General features: G+C 35.6%; 1 protein-coding gene across 3 annotated transcripts in view; it reads left to right on the top strand.

Moving 5' to 3' along the window:
• Nucleotides 1-18,285, top strand: part of RNF157 (ring finger protein 157) — a 131,930-nt gene that overhangs the window by 37,056 nt on the left and 76,589 nt on the right. For all 3 annotated transcript variants that reach the window (XM_072645785.1, XM_072645786.1, XM_072645787.1), the window contains exon 2: nucleotides 10,122-10,240. In XM_072645785.1, the coding sequence (XP_072501886.1) occupies nucleotides 10,122-10,240 (119 nt within the window). The remainder of the gene's footprint in view (nucleotides 1-10,121; nucleotides 10,241-18,285) is intronic.

Raw genomic sequence — 18,285 nt, 5'->3', positions numbered from 1 at the left:
AAACTTTCAAACAATTAGCTTTGTCTAAAAATAGAATGAAACTGACACAGCCAAAATTAGAAAGAAAGCAGAAAACTGGGGAAATTGGTTAAAAGTTTTTTTGATGAAAGGCCTCATTTCTCAAATATATAGAGAACTTAAATTTATAAGACTGCAAGACATTCCTCAGTAGATAGTCAAAGGATATGTACAGGCAGTTTTCAGATGAGGAAATCAAAGCTATCTATAGTCATATGAAAAAATGCTCTAAATTAGGGCTTCTTAAACTTCTTCCTCTCTTGACCCCTTCAGCAACCCATATGGGGTCACAACCCACAATTTAAGAAGCACTGCATCATTTTTGATTAGAGAAATGGAAATTAAAACAATTCTGCGGTACCACTAAAAGGAAAATTACAAATGCTGGAATGTGGGAAATTGGAACACTAATGAATTATTGGTAGAGTTGTGAATTGATCCAACCATTCCGGAGAGTAATTTGAAACTATGCCCAAAGGGCAATTGAACTGTGAATACTTTATGACCCACCAACTATCTCTACTAGGTCTGTACCCTAAGAGATAAAAAAAAAAAAATCAGAAAAACGACCTATATGTACAAAAATATTTCTAGCAGTTCTTTATATGGTAGCAAAGAATTGGAAATTGAGGGGATGCTCATCAATTGGGGATTGGCTAAACAAGTTGGGGTACATGATTGTGATGGAATACTATTATGCTGAAAGAAATGATGAGTAGGATACTTTCAGAAATGCATGGAAAAGTTAAATGAACTGATGCAAAGTGAAGCAAGCAGAACCGGGAGAATATTGTACACAGTAACAGCAATATTGTATGCTGATCAACTATGAATGACTTAGCTATTCTCAGCAATACAAATATCCAAGACAATTCTGAAGGACTTTTGATGAAAAAGTTATCCTCCTCCAGAGATAGAGCTGATAGTCTTAATGCAGATAGAAGCATACTTTTTTTTAGACTTTATTTCTCTTGTGGTTTTCTTGGGGGGAAAGGGTCTGTATTTTCTTTCACAACAAGACTGATGTGGAAATATGTTTTGCATGACCACATATGTGTAATCCTTGTCAAATTGCTCATTTTTTAATGAGGGGAGAGAGAAAGAAGGGAGAGAATTTGGAACTCAATTTCTAAAAAAGAATGTTAAAAATTGTTTTTCCATGTAATTGGAAAAAATATTTAAAACAACAAAAAAAAGTAGAATGGAATGCCTTGCCAGTGAGTTTATTTCCCCCTGCTAGGCCCACAATTGGAGGTCTTCAAGCAAAAACTAGATTATTTGTTGAGTGTGCTAGAGTCAAGATTTTTCATTGATATGAGTTAGATTAGATGACCAATGAATTTCCTTCTAGCTCTGAAATTCTGTGATTCTTGAGCAAGTCAGCTTTGTGTTATTTTATATCTGCTCTTATCTGGAAAATAGAAATGATATTTTATTATTGATATTATTTATTAATATTGTTTAAGCTATTAGATCCATATACACATGTTTATGTTTATATATACATATGCACACGTGTGTGTGTGTGTGTGTGTGTGTGTGTGTGTGTGTGTGTGTGTATCTAGGCAGCTAGGAGTCAGGAAATCCTGAATTCAGATCCAGCCTCAAATACTTACTATCATATGACCCAGGGCAAGTCACTTAACTTCTGTCTGCTGCATTTCACTCGTCTGTAAAATAGGGATTACATTAGCATCCAGCTCCTAAGACCACTGTGAGGATCAAATGAGATGGTATTTATAAAGTGCTTTGCAAACTTTAAAGCACTATATACATGTTGGATATTAACACACATATAGTTAAATTACTACGTATATGCTTACATATTGTGTATTACTCTTCTCTTTCTCTACATACATGTATATAGAAATATACCTATATTTTTGTAGTATACGTATGTAGAACACTATAACAGGACAAAGTCAAGAATATTCTATGTTGATGCTAGGTACCTTTCTTTGCCTACCTCCAACACGGAGACATAATGCTGGTCTTCAGCACTCTATTACAACTTTCCAGCACTATGATAATGGACTAGGATTCACAGTTGAATAAAGCTGTGTGTTATTCTTTTAGACAGATTACTTTTTTGTAGTAGTTTCTTTTTAATTAATAAATTTTTAATTTTCAACACTCACCTCCTGAAGATTTTTGAGTTTTAACTGTTCTCACCCTCCTTTCCCTTCCTTCTCCTCTCCTCAAGGAAGTATGAAATCTGATATAGGTTCTACATTCTACATTCATATTAAACATATTTTCACATTAGTCATGGTGTAAAAAAGAATTAGGTAGATCACTTTGTGTTGGGTTGCTCCCTTTTTAAAAATTCCTCTTGCACTTATATTCCAGATGTTATTATTTGAGCTTAAATTGTTTTCTAATTGTTTCATATATCTTAATTTTCTTTCCCCAGTTAGAATGCATTGTGAAAGCAGAGAAGGAAATATGTCTTACACACAGCAAATGGCAGAGTGCTCATAGTAATGTGTATAATCCCTAGTAAGTGTTTAGTAAATAATAATTGATTGGCTTAGTGTATAGGTGATGATTTGAATTTGAGATTTTTAACCATGTAGTTACAAAAAGTAAAATAAAAAACAAAACAAAACTTATACTTTAATTAAAAATGCGGTATTTAACTCTACCCCTTCATTTGTTTTTAGTGCAATGGGAAATCATAATTACAGGTTTAATTTACTGTTGTTAGTTACTCTTCAGAAAAAAAGTCAATCCTATCAAGGTGAAACATATAAATGATTTTATTTTTCGTACAATTTAAGTATATATAGTGAATCATTTTTATTGAGGTCTGTTGGTAACTCACTACTGCTCTTTGAAATAGCTGCTTTCACTCAAGGCTTCTAGACAGAACTATTTTCCTTATAAATTATGCACGTGGAAAATAGGACTGGTGAAGTGATAGTCATTCATGATTGATAACTTTGAAGTTTGAAGATGATGAATTGTATTTTTGTATCACTGCAGATTTTTATTCTTTATGGTTACTAGTTGTGATGTACAACTGGGTGAACTTCTTGGTTTTGCCAGTTAGACTAGATGAGATAAAGCATCTATTAAGTTTATAGTATGCAAGGCACTGTGCTAAGCACTGAGAAGATGTAAGCAAAAAAGAGAGTCCTTGCCCTCAAGGAGCTTACATTCTAAGGAAGGAAGACAGTATATAAAAGGGAGCTGGAAAGTGGAGGCAGGAGGCAGGGAAGGAAAGCACCCTATCTGGGAGCAGGTGGAAAAATAGTCTGGGTGGTGTGGGCTCAGTGGATTATAAATGAGAATGAGTGGTGTGGGTTCTTCCAGGGAGTAATTGTTAGCCAGAACTACTGTCAAATATTTATTTTTGAGTGATATTTAAAAAGAAGGAAATCAACATTTTAAGGACAATACTACATGTGCTGTTTGTACAAAATAATAGTTCCGTTTTGTTAAACTTAATATTTTTTTCAGTTAATAAGCATTGATTTTCTCATCTCACTTCCCTCCATTGAGAAAAAAAAGAAAAATCATACCTTTTTTTTAAAACAAATATACTTAGTCAAGCAAAACGAATTCCCATGTTAGCCATGTCCCAAAATGCATATTTCCTTCTTATTAAGTCATTTATATATAGTGCTTTACAGTTTACCTTCATTTAAAAGCAATGTTTGATTTGTGATTTGTTACATTAGTTAATCCCTTTTAAAACAAAAATCTACCTTTTATTGTTTATGGTTTTATATAACCTTTCTCTCTGAACAGATCCTTCTTTTCTCTCCAACTCAGCATGTTGCAGCCATCTCTTTTAACAAAGATTTAAAAAGAAGGGGGTAAAAAGGGTTTAGCAAAACCAACCAGTATGTTAGCCATATCTGATAGTAAATGCAATATTTCTCATCCATAGTCTCACACTTAAGCAAAAAGGGGAGTGTATTTTCTTACCCCTTCTCTAGGACCAAGTTTGGTTAGTTAGCTGTTAAGTGTCCAGTTTCATTTTTTTTCTACTTACAAAGTTGTAGTCTTTGTGAATTCACATATATATATATATCTTTCTAAGTATCTCTGGATTCTTCATATTCATTGTTTATTATGGTGTCATAATATCCCACTACATTCACATATCAAATTTGTTTTTCCTTAATGGTCAAACACCTACTTTGTTTCCAGTTCTTGGCTACCACAGTAACTATTACTGTGAACATTTTGGTACAAATTTCTTTCTTTGGCCTTCTTGGGGTTGATGCTTAATAAGGGGATTCTGGATCAAAGAATATAGATATGTAAATAATTTTTCAATATAATTCCAAGTTTCTAACCAGAAATATTGGACAATTTACAGTTCTAACAGTAGTGTATATATTAAGGTTCCTATTCTTAACTCTTCCAATAATGATTATTCCCATCTTTTGTACCTGGTATATACCTATTTATGTACATATTGTCACTCCCCTGTTAGAATCACAGAATCACAAAATTTGAGAGCTGGCCATCTAGTCTAACCTCTGCACAGAAAGATTTCCTACTATAACCTACTGGTCAAGTGTTGTCTAGCCTCTCACTATTTCAGTATCTGTAAGGAGGGGCTACTCACCACTTTTTGAAGCAGCTCATTCCACTTTTGGATAGCTCCAGGGGTTGACAAGGGTGGAAACCCTGTGACCTCAAGGTTACATGTGACCCTCTAGATCCTCAAGTGTTCTTTGGTCCTTTGACTGAATCCGAACTTCACAGAACAAATCCCCTTAATAAAAAGATTTGTTCTGTAAAACCTAATCTCAGTCAAACTTTTACCCTTTCTGCCCTCTGGAGGTAAACATAACAAGTCTAATCTTTCCTCTACAAGAAAGTCCTTCAAATACCATGCAGCTATGATGTCGACTGAGTCTAAACATACCCAATTCCTTCAACCATTCCTCATGTCTTGGAATCAAGACCTTGCACCACCCTTGTTGTCTTGCTAGACATTCTAGCTTCTCAATGACCTTTTAAAACTCTGGTCCCCAGAACTGAACACACCACTCCAAGTGACATCTGATGAGGGCAGAGTACAGTGAGACTGTTCCTGGAAACGATGCTCCTCTTAAAGCAGCCCAAGATAGCATCAGCTTTTTTGGCTGACATATCATACTGCTATCTCATATTGAATTTAGAATCTGCTAAAACCCTGCAATCTTTTCCAGAATAAATATTGTTTCTTCATGCCTCTCCTATCTTATAAAGTTGATTTTTTTTTGTACCAAGAGTGAGACTTTACATTGAATTTCATCTTATTCTTTTCAGTCCAATGCTCTAAACTATTCAACATACAATTTTATCCTGAATCTTATTGTCCACTGTATTAACTATACCTCCTAGTTCTGTGTCATCTGTAGACTTGTTGAACATATGGTCTATGCCTTTATCTAGGTGTTTGGTAAAAATGTGAAATAGCATAGGACCAAGCATCTTGGATACCTCCTTGAAGACCTTTTGCCATATTGATGCTGACCCATCAGCCTCTTCTCTTTGAGTGTGAACTAGTTCTGAATCATTATGATTATGTTGGCATCAAATCCATATCTCTCCATTTTCTCTACAAGAATAGTATGAGGTTCTTTATCAAAAGTTTGCTAAAGCCTAGGTAAACTATATCAATAGCATGTCCCTCATCTGTTAATTTAATCTTGTAAAAAATCCTACTAATATCAGTCTTGTAAAATACAAAGGAAAAGAGATTAGTTAATAAGGTATGACCTGCTCAATTGATGAAACCATATAATCACTGCTTTCCCTTCTAAGTATTTGCCAGTAATCTCCTTTAATTATGCTTTCTAGGATTTCCTCAGGATTAAAGTTAAACTCATTGATTTTTAGTTTGGAGACTCTCTTTTTTTCCTTTTTTTGAAAATCAGGACATTTGCCCTTCTCTAACCTTGTGGTTGGATAGCTAGGTGGCACAGATGATAGCTGAAATCAGGAAAACCTGAATTCAAATCTGCCAAAAAAAATCCCAGATGATGTCATGAAGAGTCAGACATGACTAAAAATGACTGAAGAATAACAAAAAACTCTTGTGGTACCTCTCCTGTTTTCCATGATCTTTGAGATATCATTGACAGTGGCTCAGCAGCTATACTTGGGCCAAGTAAGTTGAATTCATCTAGGCTAGATAGGTGATCTCTTACTCTTTCCTTACTTATCTTGGGCATAAATCTTCTGTTGGTTATTTTTCTACTGTCATTCCCTATATAAAAATCATTCTTCTTTTTACAGAAAACAGAAACAAAGCTGGAATTAAGTAGCTCTGTTGCCAGTTGTCATTGTCCCATCTCTCCCCAGCCAAGGTTCTATCTATTCTTGGATCCTCCTTTTCTTTCTAGAATGTCTTAAAAACAAAACAAAATAAATGAAAAAACTAACAAACTCTTCTTTTATTTTACTTCTCCTCCCTAGACTCAGCTCATTCAGAGCTTTAACATTCTTGACACTATTTTTATAGGACTTTGCCATGCATTTATATTAATCTTCTGTTACCTGGACTTGCCTCCATTTTTTTGTATATTTCTTTTTTTAAAAAAAAACCTAAAGTGGTAGGTGAGTTCCTTGTCCATCCACATTTGTCTCTTTGGATATATCTTGTGGTATTTTTTTCCTTGCTTGAAATTGTTTCCTTTTAGGCCTTCAGAATTTTATACTTGAACATCACCCATCCCTCCTGGGCAGACTTCCCTTAAAGCATTTCAATTCATGGGATCCTATCTACCTTTCCTCTGAACTCTTTGAAATCTCTTTTCATAAAACCTAGGGTGCATGTCAGATATCCTCTACTTCCTTATCATGAACTCTACATCACGGTCCTCTTTGAGAATGAAGGACAAACACAGTAACAACAACAACAGCATAGAGTGGTTATTTCCCCTCATTTCCCATCATTTCTGCCCCACCGACAAGATCTTCTCAGTGAAAATCAGATTCAGAATAGAATTTCCCTTTGTTGGTTCCAGTAGCTACTCTGCTTTTAGCAGAGAGGGAGACCTCTAGTAAATGGCCAGTTATTTGAAGTTCCCCATCACTACTATGTCATACTTCTGTGTCTGGCTTGTGATCTGTTTCCCCAAACCCTCATCCATTCTCTCTTTCTGTCTAGGTAGCCTGTAGTATACTTCAGTGACAAAATCACCTGTGTCTCCATCCTTTGATCTTCACCTAAAATATTCTCCATAATGCTTCCTTCTTCTGGTTCCTGGATTTCTTCATATACTCTGATATATTTTTTATATAGAATGTTACCCTGCTCCCAGTCCTTTTTACTTGTCCTATTTGTTTCAAAGAAGGTATATGCATCCAGAACCATTATCCAAAAATAGGTTTCATTCCACCAAATCTCGATGATACCTATGAGGTCAAATATGCCCCCTTGAATTAAAACTTATTATTCCTCGTTTGTTGCCTAAAGTGTGAGCATTTGTATATAGACATTTGATTCTTAAATTTTGTCTCCTGTGAATTTCAGGGAATATCAACTGTTTCCTTCCTTCTTTGTGGCTACTCTCTATAGGTCTAAAATCACATACAAATTCTTCTTTTTTGTATTTAAAACCCTTCACAACCCAAAACCTTCTCACTTCAGCAGTTTTCTTATACATAACTTTTCTCCGTGTTCTTTATGGTCCATCTATACTAGCCACCTTGTTCTTTCTTATACATGATGGTCCATCTCTTGTCTCGCTCATGCCTTGGCACTAGCTGTACTTCCATACCTGGATTACCACCCCCCACTTTCGTCTCTTAGAATCCATAGTTTACTTCAAGACTCAACTCAAGTACTACCTTCTATTTAAGCTTTTCCTAATTCCTCTAGCTTCTACTATTTTCCTTCCCATAAGCATTTTGTATTCATAATATATATATGTATATGTATGCATATACTTATATATCTGCATGCTGTGTCCCACTTTAGAATATAAGCTCCTTGAGGGAAAAGACTGGTTTCCCACTTTAAGGGATAGTATGTTAGCCTAGGGCAATTGTTCTCAAAAGGGTGGTGCACAGATCTTTGGAGGAGGAAGTGGGGTGGAGACAGGAATAAGCATTTATATAGAGCCTACTATATGCCATGTGTTGTGCTAAGCACCATACATATATTATTATATTTGATCCTCACAATAACTCTGCAAGGTAGGTGCTATTATTATTCTCATTTTACAGTTGAGGAAACTGAGGCATGTAGAGGTTAAATGACTTGCCCAGGGTCACACAGCTAGTAAATATCTGAGTCTGGATTTTAATTCAAATCTTCCTGATTTAAGGTCCAGGGCTTTATCCTCTGTACCACCTAGCTGCATATGGTTCCCAAGACTCTTTCAGAGGGTCTGTGAGTTTGACTCTATTTTCATAATAATTTGAAGATGCTATTTGCCTAATAAAATACTCCTCCCTTTTCTGTGTATCTAGTAAGGCTGGATTTTTTTCAACTAAAGTGACATATTACATCAGATTGAATGGAGATGTAGATATGAGAATCCAGCTGTTTTTTATTAAGCCAGCTGTTAAAGAGATTTGCAGAAATATGTAAAGCAGTGCCATTCATCACTCAATTTTTTTATTTTGGAAAATATGTTTTTCATGAAAATGTTATGTTGACATGTAATGAGTTTGTTATTGTTATTTTGAAATGAATAGTTATTTTCATATTTTGTTATTTTTAATTTCTAATATGGTAAATAATGATAAATATAACCCACACAAAAAAAAAGCTCTTTGGAGTCCTCAGCAATTTTTAAGAGTATAAAGGGATCCTTAGACCAAAAATTTTAAGAACTGTTGCCTTAGAATAAGGATATATTTTCCCCTTTAAAATGTGTGTTTCTTGGATTCAGGGACAGTGTTTTTTGCTTTTCTTTTGTTTCGTCAGGCTTAGCATAGTGCCTGGCACATAATGAACCTTAATAAATGCTTGTTGATTAAATGGTTGATTGACTATATTGCCCATCTAGTGCCCTTCTTATTACCTCTAGGATCAAATACAAACCACTCTGTTGTTTAATGCTCATTGCCACTCAGCCCCATCCTCTTTTTCAACATTCTTATGTATTATTTATTCCCTTCCATGAACTCTACAGTTTATCCATACCAACATCCTTGCTGTTCCCCACAATGGACACTTTGCCCCTGCCTTATCTGAACCTTAGAACCAACTGGTCCCCATGCCTCAAATATACCCCAGCCTGACTTCTGACCTTTTACTTCTTGAGATCCTTGGTTTTCTTCATGATTTGGTTGAGTACCACCTTCTGGATGAGGCCTTTTCTGGTTCCATTAACTCTTGGTGTCTTCTTTTCAAAGACTGTCTTGTATCTTTGTGTGTGTCTTGTGTGTGTGTGTGTGTGTGTGTGTGTGTGTGTGTGTGTACATGTACTTGTTACCTTACCCATTAGAATCTAAGCTCCTGTGAGGGAAACGATTGTTTCATTTTGTGTTTGAGTCCTCTACACCTAATACAGTGCTTGGCATATTGCCACATTATAGATGTTCAATACATTTTTATGAATTGAAAAATCTTGCATGACACTGTGGTCACCTTGACACACCACAATTTCTCCCTCCTCCTAATCAGTTATAATCTTTTTCTTAGTTTGAGGTTTGGGAATGTCTGACTGAATTGTGGTAAGCATAAGGGCATTTGAATGGGAACTCTGCATTTCTTGAGTTAGCTGTTCATAGAAACTTAGTAGTAATTGGCATTCATCTTTTTAAACTAAAAGGAGTAACTTCTTGGGATTCCTAGTTGTTTTCACAGTATCCTTTTGTGACTTTGAAGTATCCCTTTATCTTTTCTGAGCCATCACAGTCTGGCAGTGTTTCCTGGTTTATCTGAATGCGTTCCTGACAATTCTGAGCTCTGTTTTCATTCTTCTGATTATTTCAGTGTCTGTTGGAAATATCTGGTTTCTGGTTGTCAGGATAGGAGTGGGGTAGGTGAGGGCCTTTCATTTATTGATTTCTCTCATTTTGTGCTGTTTTGCTAAATTAAGAAAGAAAAAAATTTCTCTTATTGGAATTTGCTCTTTTTTTTTTAATCAACAGTTTGCCTCTGCTTGACTTTTTTCTTTTAAATATTTGTCTCTATTTAGGAAGCTATTTTGCTAGCCACTTCATTATGGGAGGAGAAAAGTTCGACTCTACTCACCCTGAAGGATATCTATTTGGAGAGAACAGTGATTTGAACTTCCTGGGGAACAGGCCAGTAGCGGTATGTTACCTAGATGTAACTCACATTTGTTGGGTGTTTCAGTAACGAGTAGAGTCATTTACATTAGTGAGATTGCAAAGATTAGTCTCTAATTTTTTTGTTTGACATGAAGCTAAAACATTCAGACATTTAGCTGTGCATCTAAACTGTTTTTGTTTGACTTTCATTCACTGATGAATGTATTGGGATAAAAAGCAAATACCACAAATAAAAGCTTTTTTTACTAGATCACATGAAAATCTTTAATAGTTCTATAAGCTTTTCTTTTGAATTCATGTTTTTCAGCTTCCATTCATTTGTTCAACAAATAATTATTGAGCACCTTTGCTGAGGATATAGGTGATGTATACTGTATATCTTTCTACCCTCAAGAAACCTATAGTTCAGCTGGAGAAACAAAACAAATAAACGTGTAACATTTAAAAATAATAATAATAAATAATATTTACATTTAAGACATAACCTGACGCCTCATCGTGGTATAGAAAAGGCCCTGGCTTTTTGAAAGTTTTTAGTAGCAAATAAACTGTAGAAGGCAAGCAGAAGGTACTGTCATATGTGATCTGCAGCAGAAACAACCTAGTTAAGTATAGAGGGACTCATCTCCATAAGGCTACACATGAGGTAATATTTTTTCATTCATTTCTTTAAATAACCTACTTAGGAATGGAGGAGTTGTGACCTATCTTGGTGGAGGGAGCATCTGTATTGATGACTCTTGAAGTTTTGAAGTATAAGATAGCATGTGATTAAACAATGTAAGAATGTAGAGGATGGAGAGATTAAGGAGCTGCTGCAATATAAACAAAGTAGGACTTAAAGCAAGTTTTGGAGGGTGATTTCCTAATGAAGATGACATGAAAGATCTAAACTCAGCCTAGATCCCTACGAAACTGCCCCGTAAAGGGTGATAGAGGAAACAATGATCCATAAAATCAAGAAGTATGGAGTAATAAGAGTCAGTCGCTCCATTCAGTCCAGGACTGCATAAGTAGACAGCCAGAAACCAATGAGGGGCTCTGACCAGGGGATGTGCCCAGAGGATCTTCATCTTAGCTTGACAGAGCTGTAGCAAGAGACAAAACAAACTTCCTTGTGGGACTAGGCAGCAAAGAAAGGGAAAAAAAGTAAAAGGATGATATCATGAAGGGAAAAGAAACACCGCTAACAATCATAACTATGAATATGAATCAGATAAACTCCCCTATAAAATGAAGAAGGGAAGCATACTGGATTAGAAAGCAGAATCCAACAATATGTTTTTAACAGGAAATACATTTTAGAATCAACGACAACCAAAAAAATCACATAGAGTTAAAGCAAAGTTTACACCCTAAAAAGCAAGAGTAGCAATCATTATCTTAGACAAGACACCAGCAAAAATAGTGGTGGCTAAAAGAGATGTACAGAGAAAGTATACATTAAACAAACTATAGGGAAGAAATATATCATAAAACTTTTGATAGTTGGAGACTTCAGTTGCTTTTTTCAGAACTAGAAAGCCTAAGAAAAAGATAAGTAAGAAAGAAGAGATCTGAATAGAATTTAAGTAAAGAATTTTATGAAAAGATGTGATAGATGTCTGAAAATTAGTGAATGGGAATAGAAAACAATATCCATATTCCAGGCATGCAGTGGCACTTGTGCGAAAACTGACCACGTATTAGATCAGATTAAAGAATAAGATGAAAAAAAAGCAGATATATTAAACACTTCTTTGACTACAGCACAAAAATATTATGATCAACAAAAGGCTTTTAAAGAAAGATTTTAAATTAATTGGAAACTAAGTGATTGAATCCTAAAGAATTGCTGGGGAAAAACAGGAATAATAGATCTTTTCATTTTCTTTAAAGAAATTCATGAGATAACATACCAAAAACTTTTGGGATGCAAACAAAGGGATCCTATACAGTAAATTTTGTACCTCCAAACACTTGAATCAGCAAAAGAGAGAGAGAGAACAAAAGCGAATTAGATATACAACTAAAAAAAGCAGCTAGAAAAGCAACTTATCAAACAACAAAAACGAAGAAACAAAATAAAATTTTTTTATACTTTTTGGCTTTTTAATACATAAAAACAATTTCTAGCATTCTTTTTTATATTTTTTGAGTTTTAAGTTGTCTCCCTCCTACCCTCTCCTTTTCCCAATCTCTCTTTGAGAAGGCAAGCAATGTGATATAGGTTATACATGTGCAGTCATGCAAAACGTATTTCTATGTTAGTCATGTTGTGAAAGAAAACAGACCAAAAAAAATTCAAGAATAATGAAGATAGTAAAGAAAAATTATGCTTTGATCTGTATTCAGAGTCAGTTCTTTCTCTGAAGATGAGTATAATTTTTCATCGTAAGTCCTTCAGAATTGTCTTAGATCATTGTATTGTTGAGAATAGCTAAGTCATTCACAGTTGATCATTACACAATATTGCTATTACTGTATATAGTCTTCTCCTGGTTCTGCTCCTTTCACTTTGCAAAAGTTCATGCGGGTCTTTCCATGTTTTTTCAAAGCATCCTGCTCATCATTTCTTATAGCCCAATAATATTCCATTACAATCACATACAACTGTAGTGGACGACCTGTGTCCCCACATGGCTCAGTGATGTGGTGAAGAAGAAAGACACGGGAGGCAGGAGAAGAAAGACCAACTCTGTTTATTGATCTGAGGGTGAGGGTATTTATAGACAGAAAGTGCAAGCCTACATGTGACATTCTGCTTGTCTCCTGCCCTAGGGATTTAATCAGTCTTATCTTAAAGACTGTGAGCCTAGAGCATCTATTTTACATATCCCTTGTATTCTGTAATTCTGTTGTTTGTCTCACAGAGACAGCAACATCTGGGGGGCATGGAGAGCCATTCTGGATGATAATGAGCACAGTCTCAAAGAACAGCTTCCCCGAAGGTCTATCCTGATCTTGTCAACTGCACTCCACCCTGACCCTCAACAGCCATTTACCAATTGATGGACATCCCCTCAATTTCCAATTCTTTGAAAAGAGTTGCTATAAATATTTTTGTACATATAGGTCCTTTTCCAAAATAATTTTTTAATTAAAAGGCATTGAAATAAAAGTACCAATTCTTAATATAATAAATAGGATTTCTCCCATTCAAGAGCCTGCATTATTTGTAATGGAGAAATGCTAGGGGTATTTCAGTATGATCGGGAATTAGGGAGAAAGCAAAGATGTCTGTTGTTATCACTATTATTTTATATTGTTCTGTAAATATGAACTTTAGCAATAAGAAAAGAAGAAATTGAATAAATTAGCATATATAAAGAGAAAACAAAATTATCATTTTTCATAGATGTTATTGATGAGTCACTCAGTCATACCCAACGCTTTGGGATCCTATGAACCATACTGTCCATGTGGTTTACTTGGCAAAGATGCTGGAATATTTCCTTCTCCAGTGAATTAAGGGTTAAATGACATGCCCAGTGTCACACCCCTAGTAATTACCTGAGGCGAGATTTGAATTCAGGTCTTTCCGATGCCAGGTGCAGCACTCTAGCCACTGAGCTATCTCAGCTGAAAGATTAGGTAAAACAATAACCTCTAAGAAGTAGTTCTGTGTAAACCTGACAGGTAGGTACAGTGAATACAGTGCAGGACCTGGAGACAGGTAGACCTGAGTTCAAATTTGGCCTCAGACACTTGTAGCTGTATGACCCTGGGCAAGTCACTTAACCTGTTTACCTCAGTTTCTTCATGTATAAAATGAAAAGGAAATGGCAAACCATTCCAGTATCTTTGCCAAGAAAATTTCAAATTGGGTCATGAAGAGTTAGACTCTACTAAAACGACTGAACAACAATAACAAAATATAAACCTACAGAATTCATCAACCTTTCTATTACCAACAAAACCCAGCAGGAAGAAAAAGAGATTCCATTCAGAATGACTATGGAATGTAAAAATATCTGGAAGTCCATTTACTAAGACATATGGGAATTAGAGGAATACACTACAAAATATCTTTACAGAAATTATGACATACTTAATTACATATTAGTTGATCATGATCAAGTTAGCCCACTCTAATAAAAATGACATTACTGTTTATATTAGTTTATAGAGTTAGTGCCATGCCAATCAAACTACCAAAGGATTATTTTATAGAATTAGGAAAAATAATACCAAAGTTTATCTAGAAGAACAAAAGGTCAAGGTCTAAAAGAACAGAGGTCAAGAAAATATCCAGGGGAAACAATGAAAAATGAAAAAAATTAGAAGGGAAGGAGTGTGCCAGATCTCAAACTATAATACAAAGAATAATCATCAGAATTAATGCAGTTAGAATTAGAGGGAAATAAGTTAACTGGGAAAAAAAATCTTTGCAGCAGACTTCTTTGATAAAGGTCTAATATCGAAGACATATAGGAAATTGATACAAATATATAAAAACTAGGATATGAATAATAAATCAAGTCAGGCTGGAAGAATGATTATGACCTTTAAGATAATGGAAAATTTTAACACAAGAGTGTTTGATGGGGGTGGAGTGGCTGGGTAGGGGGAGCTGACGAGTCTTATTTCAGATATATTGAGTTTAAGATGCCTATAAGACATCCAGTTTAAAGGTGGAAAGTGATAAGATCAGAGAGAGCCTAAGATTGGATCTATAGAAGGAGTGATATGCATAGATACTAATTAAATTCATGGGAGCAGATGAAGGTACCAAGTGAGAGTATGGAGAGAAAAATAAAGAGGGACCAGGACAGAGACTTGGGATAGCTACAGTTAATGGGCTTGAGATTTCATATATACATATATATGTATATGTATATATATATATATATATATATATATATATATATATATATATATATATACACACACATATATATCTGCACATACACACACATATATGTATATGTATGTAAATTCAGCCAAAGGCACAGTTAGACAGGTGGGAGGAAAACCAAAGAGAGAAAAGTCATGAAAACTCAAGGAAGAGAAAATGTCCAGGAGGAGAAGGTGATTAACAGAGTGAAGTAATACAGGAAAGTCAAGAAGGATGAGGACTGAGAAGAGACCAAAAGAAGAAATGCAAACTGTCTACCACCATGGGCAGCTAGGTGGCACAGTGGATAGAGCACCAGGCCTAGAGTCAGGAAGACCTGAATTCAAATCGTGCCTTAGATACTCACTAGCTGTGTGACCCTGGGCAAGTCACTTAACCCTGTTTGCCTCAGTTTCCTCATCTATCAAATGAGCTAGAGAGGGAAATAGCAAACCACTCCAGTATCTTTGCCAAGAAAATCCCAGATGGGGTCATGAAGAGTCAGACACAACTGAAATGACTGAACAACAAGATTTGCTATCATATGAAAAAAGAAATCACCAATAGTAAGAGAAAAGGAAATTAAAAGAATTCTGAGGTTCTTTTAATGACCCCAAAATGACCCCCCAAGAAACCCAATTAGAACTATTAGAGGGGCTGTAGGAGGAAAGACACACTAATGCACTGTTGTTCAAATTGTGAATTGGTCCTGTCATTCCAGAAATCAATTTGGAACTATACCTCCAAAAGTCACTAAACTCCACATACCCTTTAACCTGGAGATACTACCACTAGATACAAACGGCCCATGCTGGTTAATGTTAAACAACTGGCTCTCAAAAGAAAACAATCAAAAAACACAAAAAGCTCACCACACTTTTAAGTTTAATCTGCATTACATTTTCTCTCTTACTCTTTCTTTCATTCTAGACAATAAACAAAACAACAAATCAAGCCTTGATATGTAGTATTTACCTATTTCTGAGGTATAAATGTTCACACTGAAAATTTAACACTTAGATACATTCCTACAGAACTTTCCTGGGCCCCATTTTAACATGCTTTGGAAACATATCATCTTTGCAGTGGTTGGAATTCAAGGCCTGGTATCCCATAAACCAATGATGAATGAATGAATGAAAAGCATTTGTTAGGCATTTACTATGTGCCAAACATTATGCTATATCCTGGGAATACCGATGAAAAAGCAACACAATCTTTTGTTCTGAAGGAACTCATCTTCTAATAAAGGGAGATGACATAGTGGGATATAGCTACAGGGTAAATGGAAAGATTCAGTGGTTCTTGGGGTACAATTAAATTGATTGGTTGATATATCTCTAAAACATGGGATTCTGGAAACCACATTTTAGAAGGAACATTGACTAACTGCAGTTCATCCAAAGGAGGATGACCCAGGTGGTAAGGAACACTCCAAACTGTACCATGTGGGGAGCGGTTGACAGAATTGAGAATGTTTAGGCAGAATAAGAGAAAGAGGAAGGAAGGAAGAGGGGCAGCTTGGTAGCCTAGAAGCAGTACATGATATAGCTTTCTTTTAGCATTTAAAAAATTACAGTTAGATCCCTATTGGTGTAAATAAAGAACTCCCTCAACTGGTCACATGATTTGAACTTGCTGTGCATGTTTCCGTTGGACTTGGACCAGTGATCATATTTTACACAATTATAACTTTGAATAGTCTGGGTTCAGTTGCACGAAAGCACTGAGAGTATGAAGGAATTCAGGTCTTTCTAATTCCAAGTTCCTCACTTTCTCCATTGTACCACCCAGATGCTTTAGGAAGCTTCAGTTGTTTTAGAAAGGTTAAGTTGTTCTCTGTCTTCTTTTCTAAATTTCCATTTTTATCCACTGTTCTCTTGAAAGTGCTTGACAGTACTTACCCTTGAAACTTGTTGTAGTTATGTTAATTTCAGAATACTTCATGCTTTTGAAACGTCTCTGCTACTTCCGATTAACAAAATGGGCACAGCATAGTACTCAGTGTTTTCTGCTCTTTTTCTTCTAACCTAGATATAACATTTAATTGAACCCCCTGTTTTCCCTCCTTTAATGTGCAATTGGCTTACATACTCCTTTAAATCTGTTTTATTCATTTTAGGCAGTAAAGACTACTTTAAAACAAGTAAATTATCCAGTTAGAATCATAGATTTAGAATTGGGAGGAACTTCAGGGTTCGTTGAATTAACTCCTTCATTTTACAGATGAAGGAACTGAGACCTAGAGAGCTGAAATGATTTATACAGGTCACGCAGATAGTAAGTAGCTATGGGACTATATTTGAACCTGAGTCCTTGGACTCCAAATATTCCTTCTGCTTCCCCACAGTTCAACTTAAAGGTTGTGCTACTGTTGTGTCATTTTACTTTGGACTTTGTGCCAGTCTGCAAAGTTTAATGGCCTGCTTTTTCCACATCCCATTTTGTAAATAAATAAGATGGTGCTGTGCTTGGAATCAAGATTGGAGTTCAAACCCAGACTCAGACACTTACTGTGTGACCCTGGACAAGTCACTGCATCTCTGCTTCAGTTTCCTCATCTGTAAAATGAGAATAAGAATAACACAACCTCACAAGGTTGTTGTAAAGATTAAATGAGATAAGACATATAAAATGCTTTACTTAAAGTTCTTTATAAATATTAGCTAGTTTGTTTCTTTAGAGACTGATATTCTATTACTCATAGTCATATAATATCAGTGGAAGGATATTGATGTTTAAAAGACAAACTGAAGGGCAGAGCCAAGATAGTGAAATAAAAGGAGTATTTTTTCCAGGCTTTCCCAACAGTCCCCTCTGAACAACTTTTAAAAAGAGCATCAAATCAAATTTTAAGTTATGTAACCAACAAAAACTCATTTTTCCAGGCTTGGATAATTTAGGACAGAAAAGAGAGATCTGTAGCACTGGGGTGAGGTTTGGCTGAGATTGCAGCCTGGTGAAAGCTACTCCATCTGTGGGCATTGGAAAAGATGGCAGCAGCAGGAAGCATTACTGGGAGAGCTTAATTTCCAGAAAGTGTAAGGGGATTGAACACTTGGTCAGAAAAAGATTACAGGGGATTCTAGAGCTAGCACTAGGCATTAGGACCATGTGCCATCTGGCAACTCCATTGCCCATTACTCAGTTATGGGTTATAGTTTGAGGATAGAGAGAAGTTGGGGTTGCAAGAGAGAAAGGGCCCTACTTGTATATGGACCAGAGTGTAGACCAGGAAAGCAGTAATGACC

The sequence above is a fragment of the Notamacropus eugenii genome, chromosome 2 (assembly GCF_028372415.1).
Source record: "Notamacropus eugenii isolate mMacEug1 chromosome 2, mMacEug1.pri_v2, whole genome shotgun sequence".
NCBI lineage: Eukaryota > Metazoa > Chordata > Mammalia > Diprotodontia > Macropodidae > Notamacropus > Notamacropus eugenii.
This window is presented reverse-complemented; position numbering and strand designations above follow the sequence as displayed.